The 14,300-nt window shown below is 45.0% G+C and overlaps 1 protein-coding gene across 2 annotated transcripts; it reads left to right on the top strand.

The window, feature by feature from the left end:
• The first annotated feature begins 10,935 nt into the window (after positions 1-10,935).
• On the top strand, positions 10,936-12,755 carry LOC120457078. Of its 2 annotated transcripts, none has more exons than XM_039644256.1 (2): positions 10,936-12,240; positions 12,302-12,755. In XM_039644256.1, exon 1 carries the CDS (start codon positions 11,002-11,004, stop codon positions 11,980-11,982), a length of 981 nt encoding a protein of 326 aa, XP_039500190.1. In that variant the 5' UTR covers positions 10,936-11,001; the 3' UTR covers positions 11,983-12,240; positions 12,302-12,755. The 2 variants fall into 2 exon arrangements, with proteins under 2 accessions (XP_039500190.1, XP_039500191.1); XM_039644257.1 differs by having other exon boundaries at positions 10,936-12,244.
• The last annotated feature ends 1,545 nt before the right edge of the window (positions 12,756-14,300 follow it).

The raw sequence follows: 14,300 nt of genomic DNA, 5'->3' as shown, positions 1-14,300 counted from the left end.
GGGATAGTCCGGAAGAGCCGTTTTCCGTACTCCGTACTCTGTACTCTGCCATACTCCATACTCCATACTCCTTACTTTGCAGTCCGTATTCCGGAAGATGTATGGCTCTAAACGAGCTGTTGTCAGCCAGCTCGGCTCGCAAATCTGCTTTGGGCTTTTGGGTAATTTAATTTATGGCAAATCCTCCGCAGCAAAGGCTGCTGCTTCTGGCCAGCAAAAAAAAAAACAAAAAAAAAATGCGGGAAGGAAAAACATGCGAGCCACAACCTTATAATCAAGACGCAGCTACGTATGTCAGTTGTTCGCAGGGGTTCGAATGAGGGATACCCAGTAGGGCCATCTTCACTTGGCTCGCACTAGAGGGTAACTGGCTGTCTAGTCTAGTTTGAGCTTTATTTAATTTATTTTATTTTACACACACAGCTATGCGGCGACTTTGACATGTACCAATCTCATCTGATGACAGGACAAACTACTCGCCGCGTTTCTGTGGTCGACGTGAGGATGAAAGGGGAATGGCAGGGGGAATGGCAGGGAAGGGGAACTGATGATGATGATGATGGGTTGCTTTGGCGCTGCTCTTTTATTCATGACTCCTTATGCCACAGCGGCAGAAACTTCCACAACTCAAGGATATGGACGTGTGTGTGTGTGTTTGGTGTGTGTCCTTGCTGTCAAAGTGCAACTGGCAGCGTCGAATAGTTTTGACAGAGGATTACCCAGTGAGAAACGGTTAGGTGACTAACTCAGCCACCCAAAAATAAAGACGGAATAAAAGTGGGTCATAAGATGCCACTCCGGGCGACAGCCGCCAGTTTGGCCAACTTATGGCGACTGCCGCTCAATTATAGTGTCCGTTAAACGATAAATTTCGAGATCGTCCGCATCCGGGGAGTGGATCCAATCAAACTTGCAGATGTTCGAGCATCCAAGCTCCTCCCGCGAGACTCTAATCAAATAGGTATAAATATTCACGACACGCTCTTGACCTGGCTGCCCGGATGTGAGCGTGGGTTTTGGCTGTGGATGTAGATGTGGGTGTGGAATTCCAGGATAGCCAGGACGGGATGATGTTGAGTAGTCATTGGCATTCGGCTGGTGCACAGACACAAACAGCTCAGTCGCTTGTTTTGATGATGATCCATTCAGCAGGAGGACGAAGGAGCAGGACGAAAGGTGCCGACGACGACGACGACTACGACGACGATGATGATGATGATGATGAGGGGACGGGGTCAAGTGGTGCAAACAATCAAAACCGCACCCAAATTTCACTTTCGATGGGTGTGTGTGAATTGTGCGCCCTGGGGATTCCACACGCAGCCAACGAGATGGTCGACTATAAAGAGCTGATTAAAGGCGTCATGGACGACAATGACGATGGTGGCGAAAGAGCAGCACTTGGTGGGTGGAAGATGATAACATGGAGGCCACTTGGGAGCCTAGTTTACCACTAAACGGCTAATTGGGCTTGGGCCACTCCGTATTATCTTCATTACCATTCGTTCGCAGAAAAGTTATTCCTAGTTTGAGCATATAATGTTGCGGATCATCGAATCGTTGCTCCAATGAACTTAGCAAATGATTGAATATTCATAAACAGCCAGCCACCAATGCCATCCATTTGCCGGCCACCCAGAGAGCCTGATAAATGTTGGCGACCTTAAGTTAAGACAAATCTCCCAGCAGCAGTCGCAAATCGATGAATTTATCATAAGGAGCACTCGAAGGACCTCTCCTGTTGATTGCTGTACGCCTCTTAATGGCGCGTCGTCGAACTTTACAAGGACTTTTTCATCAAGCACTCGATGGCTTGGCAGCCAGCTCAGCTGGGCTGTTAATTTGTCCAGCGATGGAATGGATGCAGGAGGAGCAGGAGCAGCAAGAGGAGCAGGAGGAGCAAGAAGAGCAAGAGGAGCAGGAGGAGCAAGAGGAGCAGAGGGAGCAGAAGGAGCAGGAGGTGCCAGAGGAGCAAGAGGAGCAGGAGGAGCAAGAGTAGCAAGAGGAACAGGAGGAGCAGGAGGATCTGGTGGTTCTGTTGGCGCTGGCGGTACCACGTCCGCTGTTTGCCGCCCCTTTGTTCCGGATGCGGTGGCTCCCGGCTGCTTATGGCACTGACGTGCTTGTGTTTTTCCTGTGCCAGTGTGTCTGCGCTTTGAGCTGCCGCCACGACACGACACGCACATTGCCACAGCGATGTGGAGGAGCCCAGGCTCCTTCAGATCCTGCCGTGGAGCCACAGCTGACAGCCGTTGGCGACGGGCGACAAGAGATGGGAGACAGGCGACAGGAGACAAGCGGGGATTATGTACAGCCAAAGCCTAAATAATGCGGCCTAATGTCTTTGGGCTGACACCATCAGCACACAGGACAATTGTCGGCATACCCACATCCCCACATCTATTTGGGCAACTCTAATAATAAATAGAATAAACACAGTGAAATAAAATGGAATAACTTTAGTGCCTGCGGGCGGGGTCACATTTGTCGTTTTGATTGAATTCAATTGGAACAGCTGCCACATCCGGACTAATCAGCTAATTCCGGACACTTTGTAGCATCCACACCCATTTTGCAGCCCCACGGCATCATCAGCTGTTAATTAGCATCTGTATTAAACTTATATTGGCCTCTTTCTGTCGAGGATTTTGACCCACTAGGACGGAGGTTGTTGAACCAAATCGCCAGTGGTGAGTCCACTGATGAACCCCAATTGTTGCCGCGGATTGTCTAGCCTGGTGACCAAGTGGCCACTGGCTGCTCCTCGGGGCATCGACGTCCATGCAATTTGATTCGCATTTGTTGATTGTGCACTTGACTCCTTGACTCCCATTCCCATTCCCATTACCACGCATCTTGTTGCCACATGATAATGACTGGGGGCTTTCCACTTGAGAGGCCACGACGGGGATTGGTTTTTAATTTGCAATCCCAGACGATGGCCAGAGCATTCTTTTATTTTCATGTTGTCAACGCGAATCGTTGTCAATCTTTTTTCGCCACCCCAAAATCCAAGTTTGCCAGAGATTTCAAGTTTTTTTTTTTTTTTGGTCTAACCGGTTGTTGGCATGAATATTTTAAGTCAACAATTTAATAAAGCCCCCAAAATTGGATCAAGCTTTCACAAGTTTTCGGCACAAATACGATTTCATTCAAAGTTTATAGCTTCGAGTCGACGCTTCCGGTCCAAAACTGGGACTACGGCAAATGCTGCCGATTCCGAGTAGTTTGGCCTCCGGCTTCCCCAAATATTTACAAGTATACCAGTATATATGTGTAGTTCTGGTTTTTTGGGGGAGGCGGTCGTTCTGACCACAACAAAGTCAGAGTCAACAGAATAAATGAAATTCCAGTGCGACAAATTTTTACCAAGATTGAGTTGCTGACACAGTGGGGGGCGGTCGACACACATGCCCATCGGCCTGCATCGCCACAAGGACATCGTTTTAATATATGTATGTATATAAAAATGTACACATACTTCTGCCTGGCAGAAGTGAACTGGAACTGGAACTGGGAACTGCTGAAATATGTGCTTGATCGACATGCCAGTTAAAGGAAGGCTGTCAACCTGAATGCACATACTGTTCGCATGGCCAAAGAGTCCTGGTAATCAGAGCTAAATTAGTATAGCTTCCATCAATTGGCACATGTAGATAGAATGCCAGATAAGTTCAGAGGATGAAGGAATGCACCTTAAAGAACCACAGCTTGTAGAACAGCATTCTATAGATAAAGACCACAAACACGGGAAGAAATGCCCTCGATTGGTAAAGTTAAAGTCCAGAAGTTGCTCTACGTCGTTTGTCATTCTTACGTCACGTTGTAGGCATTTAGATGATGGTTTCTTCCGGAAGATACACACACTCACAGCCACACAGTTTTCGGGTTGCCGTTTTGTTTTACAACAGTTTTATGTGCCTGGGCCCAAAAAAAATATATATTTCACACAGCCAACGAGTGAAAGGCAGCGATGCGGAAACGGAAATGGCCGAAAGAAGGTCGGCACACTTGGCCAAGGCTCAGATTTGATAAAATGCGGCAACAATAGTTAGTTGCTACTTATTCGCGCATTTTTACGCACTTTTACTGCGTGTGTACGCAAAACTTGGTGTTACGGCCAAGATTTGTGTGAACTTGGCACTTAAGGATTGGATTTTACATCCGCACATTTACGAGCTTCCTTTTTTTTTTTTTTTTTTTTTTTTTGGGCCCGCAGACCAATGTGCGGCTTCCTGGGACATTGACCAGCAGCAAAACCGTCGATTCGGCCGCTTTGGGCATTTGACACAGGCCAGCGGATGCTTTGTGTAACCAGGACCAGGGCGATAAATCAACATCAGTGGACCATCATGGGCCTGGTTTTGGTACTGGTTTTGGTACTGGTACGCTGTTTGCCACAACATCAGGACATCAGAACATCAAATTCAACATCGACATCAAATTTGATATCAACATCAAACTCAACATCACTCAACAGCAACATCATCGTTAACATTGTCTGCAGAATGAAATCGTGTCGATATTTTTCACTGGCTTGCCGCCTTGCTTTTCATCAGATTTTCACTTTTCTCCGCACCATCAGTGCTTCCATTTCCGTTCCATTTTCCATTTTCACTTCCCAGGACTTTAATGTGTGCGTGTGTATAATTATATATGTGTGTGCTTGTGTGTGTTTGCGTGTGTTTGCGTGTGTGGCAGGACTTAAACGAGTTGTTGGCGGGATACAATTTATTTTCATTTATTGCGAGCAAATGGCCGAAAACTGAATGCTGAAACAGCCCGCGGCCAGTGAAAGCAAACAACCAAAAGCTGCATTCTTTCGGAAATATTCCACTTTTTTTTTGTGTGTGTGTGTTTTTTTTTTTATAAATTTATTGAATTTTTAATGAGATCCGCACACGGAGGCGGCCACGCGAGTCGCGATAAATGGATTGCGGGCCACGCTTCAAAATGGAATGCCATTTAATTGTGCGGTTGGTTCCCTTAATTAAGTAACTACAGTCGATGTTGAGATGGTCTTCATGAGAGCATATGTTTCCTGGAAATACATATGTACATATGCACCGCCCACTTGGCAGAATTAATTTCGAAAATCCCCTGCAAATCCGCACAATGATATATTAATTTCCACATGTGAGGCCCATGATGAAGCCCAAGTGAGCCATGAGAAAAGAAAACAACAGAAATACCTTTACTCTTCTTGGCAAATACACATCTATATAGATATATATATATATATATATATATATATAGTAGTATAGTTCATAGTAGTATGAAGTATAGGAGTGTGCGCCCTTGGGGAACTCGATTTTGATTTAGCCAACAATGCACACAAAGGCCCTTCTATTTATTATATTTACAATATAATAAATATTTCTGGCGACTGCCCACGGCTGGAAATGTCCTTTGCCACCGAAGCGGTAAAGCCAACGAGAAAATCAAAAAAAAAGAAAAACAATATAAAAAACCCAACGGAGAAGAACAAAGAAGGCTGCAGATGTACAAAAGCGTCGAGAGAAGCAGCTGAAATCAGGGTCAAGGAATGTTTATTGCCCTGTTTGTCTAGCTGTCGGCGGTGACAGTTTCATTAAAGTTTTTTAATGGAATCGAAGGGGAGTTGAAGGGGAATCGAGGGGGAATCGAGGGAAATTGCAGGGAACGCAGTCGGATGGAAATTAACCGACTTGAACCCATTAGGGCAATGAAACAGATAGTTTCTTTAATTTAAAGGCGCCATAAAACTATTTCCAGAAAAAAACGATGTGAAAAGTAGCTATAAATCCCATAGAAGGCACTTAAAATCCAACCTACTCACTTCTGTTTAAACTAAACTAAAATCAAAATCACAGTCGCACAATCAAAATCAAAATCACAATCACAATCACAATCAGCTTCAAATTGAATATAAAAGCGTTTATTGGATGCTCTTGGCCACGAGTAAAATTTCAATTGGCCAAATTTAGCGGGCCAAGTTGGCGGGCCTTCAGTGGCCAAGTTGTGCGGAGTTGTGTGGGTTATCAGTTTGCAGACTTAATTTCGTGGCAATCGTTTAATTGGCTTGTTGTCAGCACGTGTGCTTCCGGTTCGGGATCCCCGACCTTTAACTTCTGACATCTGACCTCTGACCCCCCACCTCTACGCGCACGTGCGAAAGCAAGGAAAACAAACTTTTTTTTCCCATTTTTTTTTTATTTTTTTGGCAATTGTTTGCAGAACAGCAGTCAGCGGCAGACAAAAATAGGGGATTTGGATTTAAATATTATTAATACACAGCAGCTCCGCAACTCCAAAGTAGAGTGTGGAATGCGGATGGAAATGGGGATGTGGATGTGGATGGGAATGGGAATGGGGATGTGAATGGGCATGGAGTGGGCTCATCCTGCCCAGCAGGCTGTTTCTCCCTGGGGAGGCCGCAATTATGCCAAAATTACAAACTTGTTATCTCATTTAAGGCGTCAGCTGGGAGTATTTTTGATTTCCCGGTCTGGAATTGAATTTGAAGCCCCCAAATAACCCCCTTACCCCCTCCATCTGAACACCCAAAATAGGTGCACACCTGTCGCTGTCAGTTTGGAAATATATCGGGCATTTTCATAAGCATAGTTAAGGTGCTGTGCATGCTCAGCTAAAGAAGGAGGACTTTAAGTCGAATTCAATCGGAAACAAGATATGGCAATGTTAAATATTCATGTTGGAAATGAATACTTTTAAATCCATCAGCTATGGCAAAATAGTTGTAAAAGCTCATCCTTTGATCGTCGCTATGCAAATAGAATTCCTTTTACTACAACCAGCTCACATGCTTTTGGAAGGATATATGCTATTTCCGAACTGCAATGAATGTCGAACGGAAAAACTCATTGGCAAGCTCAAACATTTGGATATGTACATTGCACGCACTGAACAAAATAATTATCACGTTTCGAGGATCAACACTTTCGGGCAGACCAATCCTATTTGAATGTAAGCAAATGTAATCATAGAAAAGCTTAAAACACTTTATATGCCTTGGTATACATACACTTATATAATTGATTATTTTTTTTTTTATTAATTGAGATTTTCGGCGAGTGTAGCTGGCGATGAGCATTCGATTCGCATATGCCTAACGCCTCCTGTAGATCTTTTCACGTTGTGTATTCTGCAGCCGTGAGGACTTTTAATGAAAGTGGAAAGCGAAAGAGCTCATGGTCCACCGCACAATGGATTTGATGAATCGCTCGACTCGTGGCCAACCGATTCCTGGCTCGCGATGGCAGCCAAGTCCCATGTGGCGCAGTGCATCCAGTTTAAATACAATTTGCTGTGCATAAACACGGCACAAGCCACCTCTGTCCCCATGGAATGGATGGTGCAGCTACACGGAGCAAAATGAATAACACATTCACTGGTTCAAATCAATTCAAAGATACAAAAATCTGCTATCTAAATAGTATCTAATACTATCTTTTAGCTAAAACTTCAAGATACCCAATGAAATTTTGGCAAATTCGACTGTACTGATTGTCACATTACGTATACGGAGTGTTGCATTTCTTACAAAATTTGTTCTTGTCTACATATTTTGTTATATCTGTACATTGATTTTAGTATCTAATACCATTTTATAGCTAAAACCACAGGATACCCTATGAAATTATGGCAAATTCAACTGTACTTATTGTCACATTACGTATACGCAGTGTTGCACTCCTTACAATATATTTTCTTGTTCATTTTATTTTTTTTAAATCTGAAAGTTACTTTTAGTATCTACTACCATTTTAAAGCTAAAACTACAAGATACCCGATGAAATTTTGGCAAATTCGACTTGTCACTGCTCACAGTTTCAGTGATGTGCACATTACGTATACGCAGTGTTGAACTTTTTTTAAATCTATTTGCCATCCATGTGGGTGTGCCCCCTACCTGCAGCTCACTCCCCCCCCGTTGAGATCGGCAGCCAGAGCGGTGCTGCCCTGAGGGTCCTGCGCAGGATCGCAGTCCCTTTTTTGCGGCGCAATCCCTTGCCCGTGTGGAATCGCAATAAGTGTTGCAGGACTTGGGGCTTCATTTGGAAAGCGTGGCTGGTCACGCGTGCGGCCAAAAAGGTCCTGCCCCTTCCCCCCCCGCCCCCCGCCCCACCCAATGACTCGAACATTGCTACCCAAACCCATTGCATGGCAACAAACGGCAGTCGTTAGGCAACTGGGTGGTTATGGCGAAGCTCCTGGTGGTGGTGCTGCTCCTGGTGGTGGTGCTGCTGCTCCTGGTGGTGGGCACTCTGTGGCTATTTGCGGGCAGGACCTTATTTACATGCTGGCAACAGATGTGGCCGGCCGGGGCGCCTGACACTCGACCATCAAAACTCAATTACCGGACTGTGGATCCGCTTGAGGCTGACTTTATTAAATTTTCGGTTGTCTATTCCCAGGGTTTGCAAAGAATGCGCACAACCTGACGGTCGAATTATTGGCCAAAGTTCTAGCTGCAAAGTCGAGAAAATATACAAAATAAAAGTTCATAAAAACTGGCAAGCCCTGCATGGAATTTGCTATAAAACACTACTTAATTGAGCTGAATAACTGACATTATATGCCAGCGCATATGTAGTTTTCGATAATAATAATGAATGCATTGCTTGTGTGTTTATCTGTTGTCATATGAAAAACTGCAGTTCTGCTTGAAAGCTTTTAAAGTCAATATATTCTACTCTTAACATCCATTTTAATGGCAAAACAAATGGCATGTTCAGCAGTTTTTAACCGGCTAATGGTTTTTTGGCTCTAATAAATTCGGAAATTGAGAAATTTGCTGCTCATCCAAATGCTGGCACTCGAAATGAATTTGCACATCGGAAATTGTCGAGAGCATTAATCTAAATGTTTTTGGCAATTAAACTCTTCAAAGGAAGTGCTGTTTAATCCGCTTAAAAGAGTGAAACCGCAAAATACAAAAGTCGCATTGAATGTGGCATCGTAATTAATTGCAAAAACTACATCTGATGTAACTGACTAATCAGTTTGGATTTCGGTTTGGGTTTTGGCCTTGGGTATGCATTCAAAGACCGACCGCAACCCGCTTTATGCATTCCCTTTTTCAGTTTCGCCCACCTAATCCGGTTTATAAGTTCTCTAATAACATGGAATAATTAGTTCCCCGGACTTCTTGACTAACTTTTTTCGACGCCGTCAAGGCCACAAGCTGCACTAATCACTCTTGTCCACAGTTTGACCCCAAAACCCCACAACATCCTGTCATCCTTCGACTGGACTTCTGGGTACTTCTCCTTATTCTGGCATAATGCAGGACTTTAACACGCTTCAATGTTGTCATCGTGAAAAGTTAAAGCACACAGTGGTACATACACTGGCAAAATTTTTTTGAAAATTAAATAAAAACATAAGTAGTTCCATTTGTAATTATATTCAGTAGAGAATATAGAGCCATTTGAGTATTCCAAGCAAGAAAGGGGTTTTAAATAGAAAGAAAATAAGACCCACCTTTGTTATGTATCTTATCAAAATTAAATATAGAGAGAGTTTAAAATCATCACACTAAGGCACCCCTGATTTCTGCACGTGTATTTTTCCGCAGCGTTGAGCGACAAACTTTCTTCCAGCTGTGGGCAATTAGTGGAGTCCTTCACAAAGCGATCAAATCAAATGCTGCGTGTTTTTCCACTTTCCTCTCCCCTTACCCATTTCTAACCCCATGCCGCCGGAAACTGCGATGGTTTGTCCAATATTCATTGTTAAATTATGCAAACGTGCCATTCCCAACGCCAATCAGCCCTAATTACTCACGTTCGTTAGGCGGCACAATTGCAAAATGCGAAGTTCCAATTCCGCCGCGGGCACCTTTGCGTTTAATTGGCAGACATTTTGTTTATTCAAATTCGGCGTAAAGTGCGTAACATTTGCATTTGACGAACGAGTCGCAATCTCTGGGCACTCGCAGTTTAATTCGTGGATATTTCAGAGACACAGGCCCCATCAGCCGCATCCATTCATCTGCGTCTGGGTGGCGAAATTAATTAAATGCCCTTCCACCCAAAAGGGAATTCGCATTCGAGGCGTAGTCACCGGACACGCATCCTGCAGATGTCAATGGAATCAGGAGTAGCAGGAGCAGCAGGAGCAGGAACAGGAGGAGGAGGGGGAGCAGGACGACCTTACGTTGACGGATTTGTCCTGAGCTGCGATTTAATATCAACAAAGTGGCCCACCCGTGTGCGTCCTAGAGATGGCCACTGCTCCACTAATCCGTCAGGTAAGAACTATAACTATTCCAGAGCAAATATGTTACAACCTAACATTCCATTTTGAGCATATGTATGCCGAATTTTAAAAGGAATTATAACTAGACAGGATGCCTCGACTTCAAATGACTCTCAAAGATTCCCAGAAATCGGAGGATAAATTTCTGTCGACAATTTGCAAAGCACTTTGGAGTTTCGGGAATTTATCGAAGAGAGGCAGGGCAAGCTAAACGAAAAGGATAAACTGGCAGCACTTGCGAGCGTCCTTCTGAGCTCGGTTATCGCTCAAGTGGCATGCCCCATTTCCCAACCCACCAACGCCCAGCACCACCCACTTACTTGTGAGTGCAAGCCGTGTCCTTTGTTGCAACTTTCATGAGACGCATTTGCTTCCGTCTCTGCTGGTTGCCCCTGCCACACACATCCCCAACTGCCGGGGCAACTATGCGGTTGCAACATTTTGATGCCTTTGAGCCGCCCATCCTGCCCGGAGCACAAATTATGCGGATGCACTGAAGCATGTGAGTGCTGACATCGAGTGGGGCCGCATTCCTGGCCAGGCCAAACCTTCTGCAAGCCGCAAGCTAACCTGGCTATCCAAGTCGTCAGCATCCATAATAACAGCTGACGGACTTTAAAAGCTAATATTTCAAGGTTTTCAATCGATTTCCCCGAGGGAACTGAACTGAGCAGGCACTTGGATACACTTCGTTCATGCGGATAGACAGATTGTTAGACAGACAGCAGCAGCTCCAAAATGATGGAAACACGGCGTCTCGAGCGCCAGAAGCGTTTATTGGCCATGCGCCAAGCGGCATCCTCACTGCCCTCCAGCCAGGAGAAGGAATTCAATTTGCGCCTGGTGGATCTCTACAGGGAGCAGCCGTGTCTGTGGAAGACCTCGCTGCCGGCGTACAAGGATGCGGACATGAAGCGCAGTTCCTGGGAGAAGATTGCCAGCCAGTTGGGCAGTCATCTCAGTGCCGAATTCATACGCTGCCGCATACGCCACATGCGGTATCATCTCAATGTGTACAAGCTCCAGATGATCGAGCACCAGATGACCACCGGTGAGGGTAAACCGCCCGAGAAGCCTTACTACATCGATCGCTTTGCCTTTCTGGAAGCAGAAGACGGAGCTGAGGAGCCGGATGATCAGGAATCCAAGTCGAACGCGAAGGAAGAATATATACCCAACTCCGAGAAGTTCGCGAAACTCTGGTCAAACTTCAATCTGAAATCCCTGACAAATCCCATCACACGGGAGCCAATCGATCCCAGCAGGGAGAGCCATCGTTCGGGACCGAGAATTGTGGATATGGTCAAGCTGCGCATGGATGCCCAGATAGCGCCACTGGAGTTTGACAGACCGCGTCTGAAAGTTCCAGATCTCAAGCAGAGCATCAACTGGCATCGCGGCTTGGGCCAGCGTCCATCCACCAGCTCCATGGGTGCTCTATCAGAGACTATGCCCACATTGCAGGCACGCCCGGGTGATTCCGTATCCAAGACCAAGATGAACCAGAAGAATGCAGACGCTGAGCAGCCGACGACCTCCAAGAGGGCACAAGCTGCGCTGGCCAACGCCGACCAGTCGGAGGACGAGGACCTCTACAACTTGCATTGGAATGCTCGCAAGGATCAGAGGTCACTGCGTCCCGGACACGATCGCCTGCTGAAGCTGCCGACGCGATTGCGTCCTTCGCAGCCCAACGAACCCACTCCAGATATATTTTAACCAAGTTCTCGCACCAAGTTACCAAATTGATTTTATTGTGTTAAGTAATAGTGGAAAAAGAGGGGCCAGATACAAGTGCAAGTTGGATAAGTACGTGATCAAGAACTTTGCATTTCCAAAAGGGAACTAACTGTTAGCTTCCTTTCTTATCCATCAAATGAGCTTGCATATAAATATAAATATTAATTACCTGGAGCCAAAGAAACCCGAAATCAATGACAATGACTCTTGCCCACCTGTCCATCAAAACAGTCAAAGGTCAGTAAGTAGGCATGGAAATACTTATGAATGACTAGCACTACCGATACATTTCCTTTAGATACATTTGCCACTTGTCCATTTGACCTATTGTAGCATTGACAACATGTACCTGTTTGGTAATCCAAAGGACATCCACTTTGCCCCGCCAAGTTGTTGAGGGCTCCTTTCGAGTTTGATTAATCCTTGAGTCTGGGCAAATGAGGCGGAAAGATACGGCCCAAAACTCAATGATTTATGAATACTTCAGGATGATGATGACGTACAGTCAAGTTGTGAACTCTTGCCGCAAATCCAAAAACCACCGACGAAATTAGTTTTTGGCTGCCAAAGCAAATAACGAAATTACTTCCAGAAATTACACATACTGTTTAGCTCCACAGACACATTCATCCGGCAAAAGGATAGGACTCATCCCCAATCACCATCCCCATTCTGAAATTCCCACACCAGTGCTCATTAGTGTGAAAATTTAATTTAATTTCCCCCAATAAACCCCTTAAGTGCTCGCCTTATCTTTTCAATCGTTTCGATTCCCCGGCTTTCGCTCGCTAACTTTTGATTAATTGATTGATTAAATGAGTGACGAATATCCGCAAAATGGACACCGAACCGCAGAGACCGAGGAGAAGTTTTGTGGCATTCATGTTGGGTATCTGCGATACAAGTAATTACTGTTTAGATGGCGAATCCACTTGGCGTAATATGTAGTTGCCATGACAGAAGCCACTTTCTTTGGCTCCGTTGGCTCTGCAATTTGCCCAATGTCCTTGCCCTTACCTCCTCACCAGCGCCTACAACTGTAGCTTCGTCCTTGAGCAAATGCAAAATGATGTGATAATATGCAAACTGCGTTCGCGCTGTCGAAAACTGTGAGCACGTCCCGCCTCCGTCCGTATCCGTCCTCATCCCCGTTTCCTTCCACATCCCCGTATCCTTCCTCATCTCCGTATCCTTCCACATCCCCGTATCCGTCCAGATCCTTCCAGGAAACAGCATTACTCCCCTTGGCGTTCGTCCGGGTCATTTGCATTCACATGGCATTCGGAATGGGCGGAGTCGTTGGGCCCCCGATTAGCCCTCGACATTGCTATTATGACTTAATTAAAAAATAATATTTTTGCATTTTATTATTTCCGCCTCGCCTCGCCTCTCAAAATGGCCAGGGAATGCTCGACCATTTTACACCACGGGTATACTAGTATATCTATTTTAATGGACTACAGGAAATGCTACTATCTAGGAACCAAACATGTTAACTTTGTGAGTACCTCTTGCCTTGCTGTCTTTTTGTTCCATAATTCACGAAATAAGTGTGAAGCTAAGGTGAGAAGTGTTCATATATACAGGGTAAGTCCTATATGTATGCACTATCCATTCATAATTGCAATAGGGTATAAATTGTACGTATCCAAATTTAAAACATCTAGATATGAACAAGAACTAAAGTTGTAACTAAAAAAGTGACTTAAATTGTAAACGGTTTCTGTGGCCCGTTTAACTCAATAAAAAACAGGGTACTTCCCATTCGAATACTTTCTGTAAGCCAAAGGCTGCTGCTCTGCGCCTGGCATGTTAATGCTGCAGAAGTGAGCTACTGTCGTAGTTATATGACAAAGGCAGAGATGATTTTCATGCGAATGAGGCGGATGAGGATAACCACTGTATACACAAGTATATATACATATATATATATATATATATATATTTAAATGTATATCCAGGTCTACCGTAGTTGTAGTGTTTGCCGCAGTCACTAAACTTGCCGTGTCATCGCCGTGTCATTCATTTGCATACCAGAAAAAGTTGGCATCGCGGTTGGCAATAGCAAAAACGCCGGCGAATGGAGAGGATGATGTGCCAAATAAACGGGGGAGAAGGCGGCACATATTCGTATTCTTATTCGGATGATATTCATGAATACAAATGGAAGAGCAGCAACTGTCTCCTTGTGCCACACGTTGCGACTTTAATTGCTTCAGAGCGGTTACATTTTGATTAGCTGCAGGGGATGAGTTGGGCGGCATCCAGGAATCCAGGACTCCAGGACTCTAGGAATC

The sequence above is a fragment of the Drosophila santomea genome, chromosome X, assembly GCF_016746245.2.
Source record: "Drosophila santomea strain STO CAGO 1482 chromosome X, Prin_Dsan_1.1, whole genome shotgun sequence".
NCBI classification, from domain to species: domain Eukaryota; kingdom Metazoa; phylum Arthropoda; class Insecta; order Diptera; family Drosophilidae; genus Drosophila; species Drosophila santomea.
This window is presented reverse-complemented; position numbering and strand designations above follow the sequence as displayed.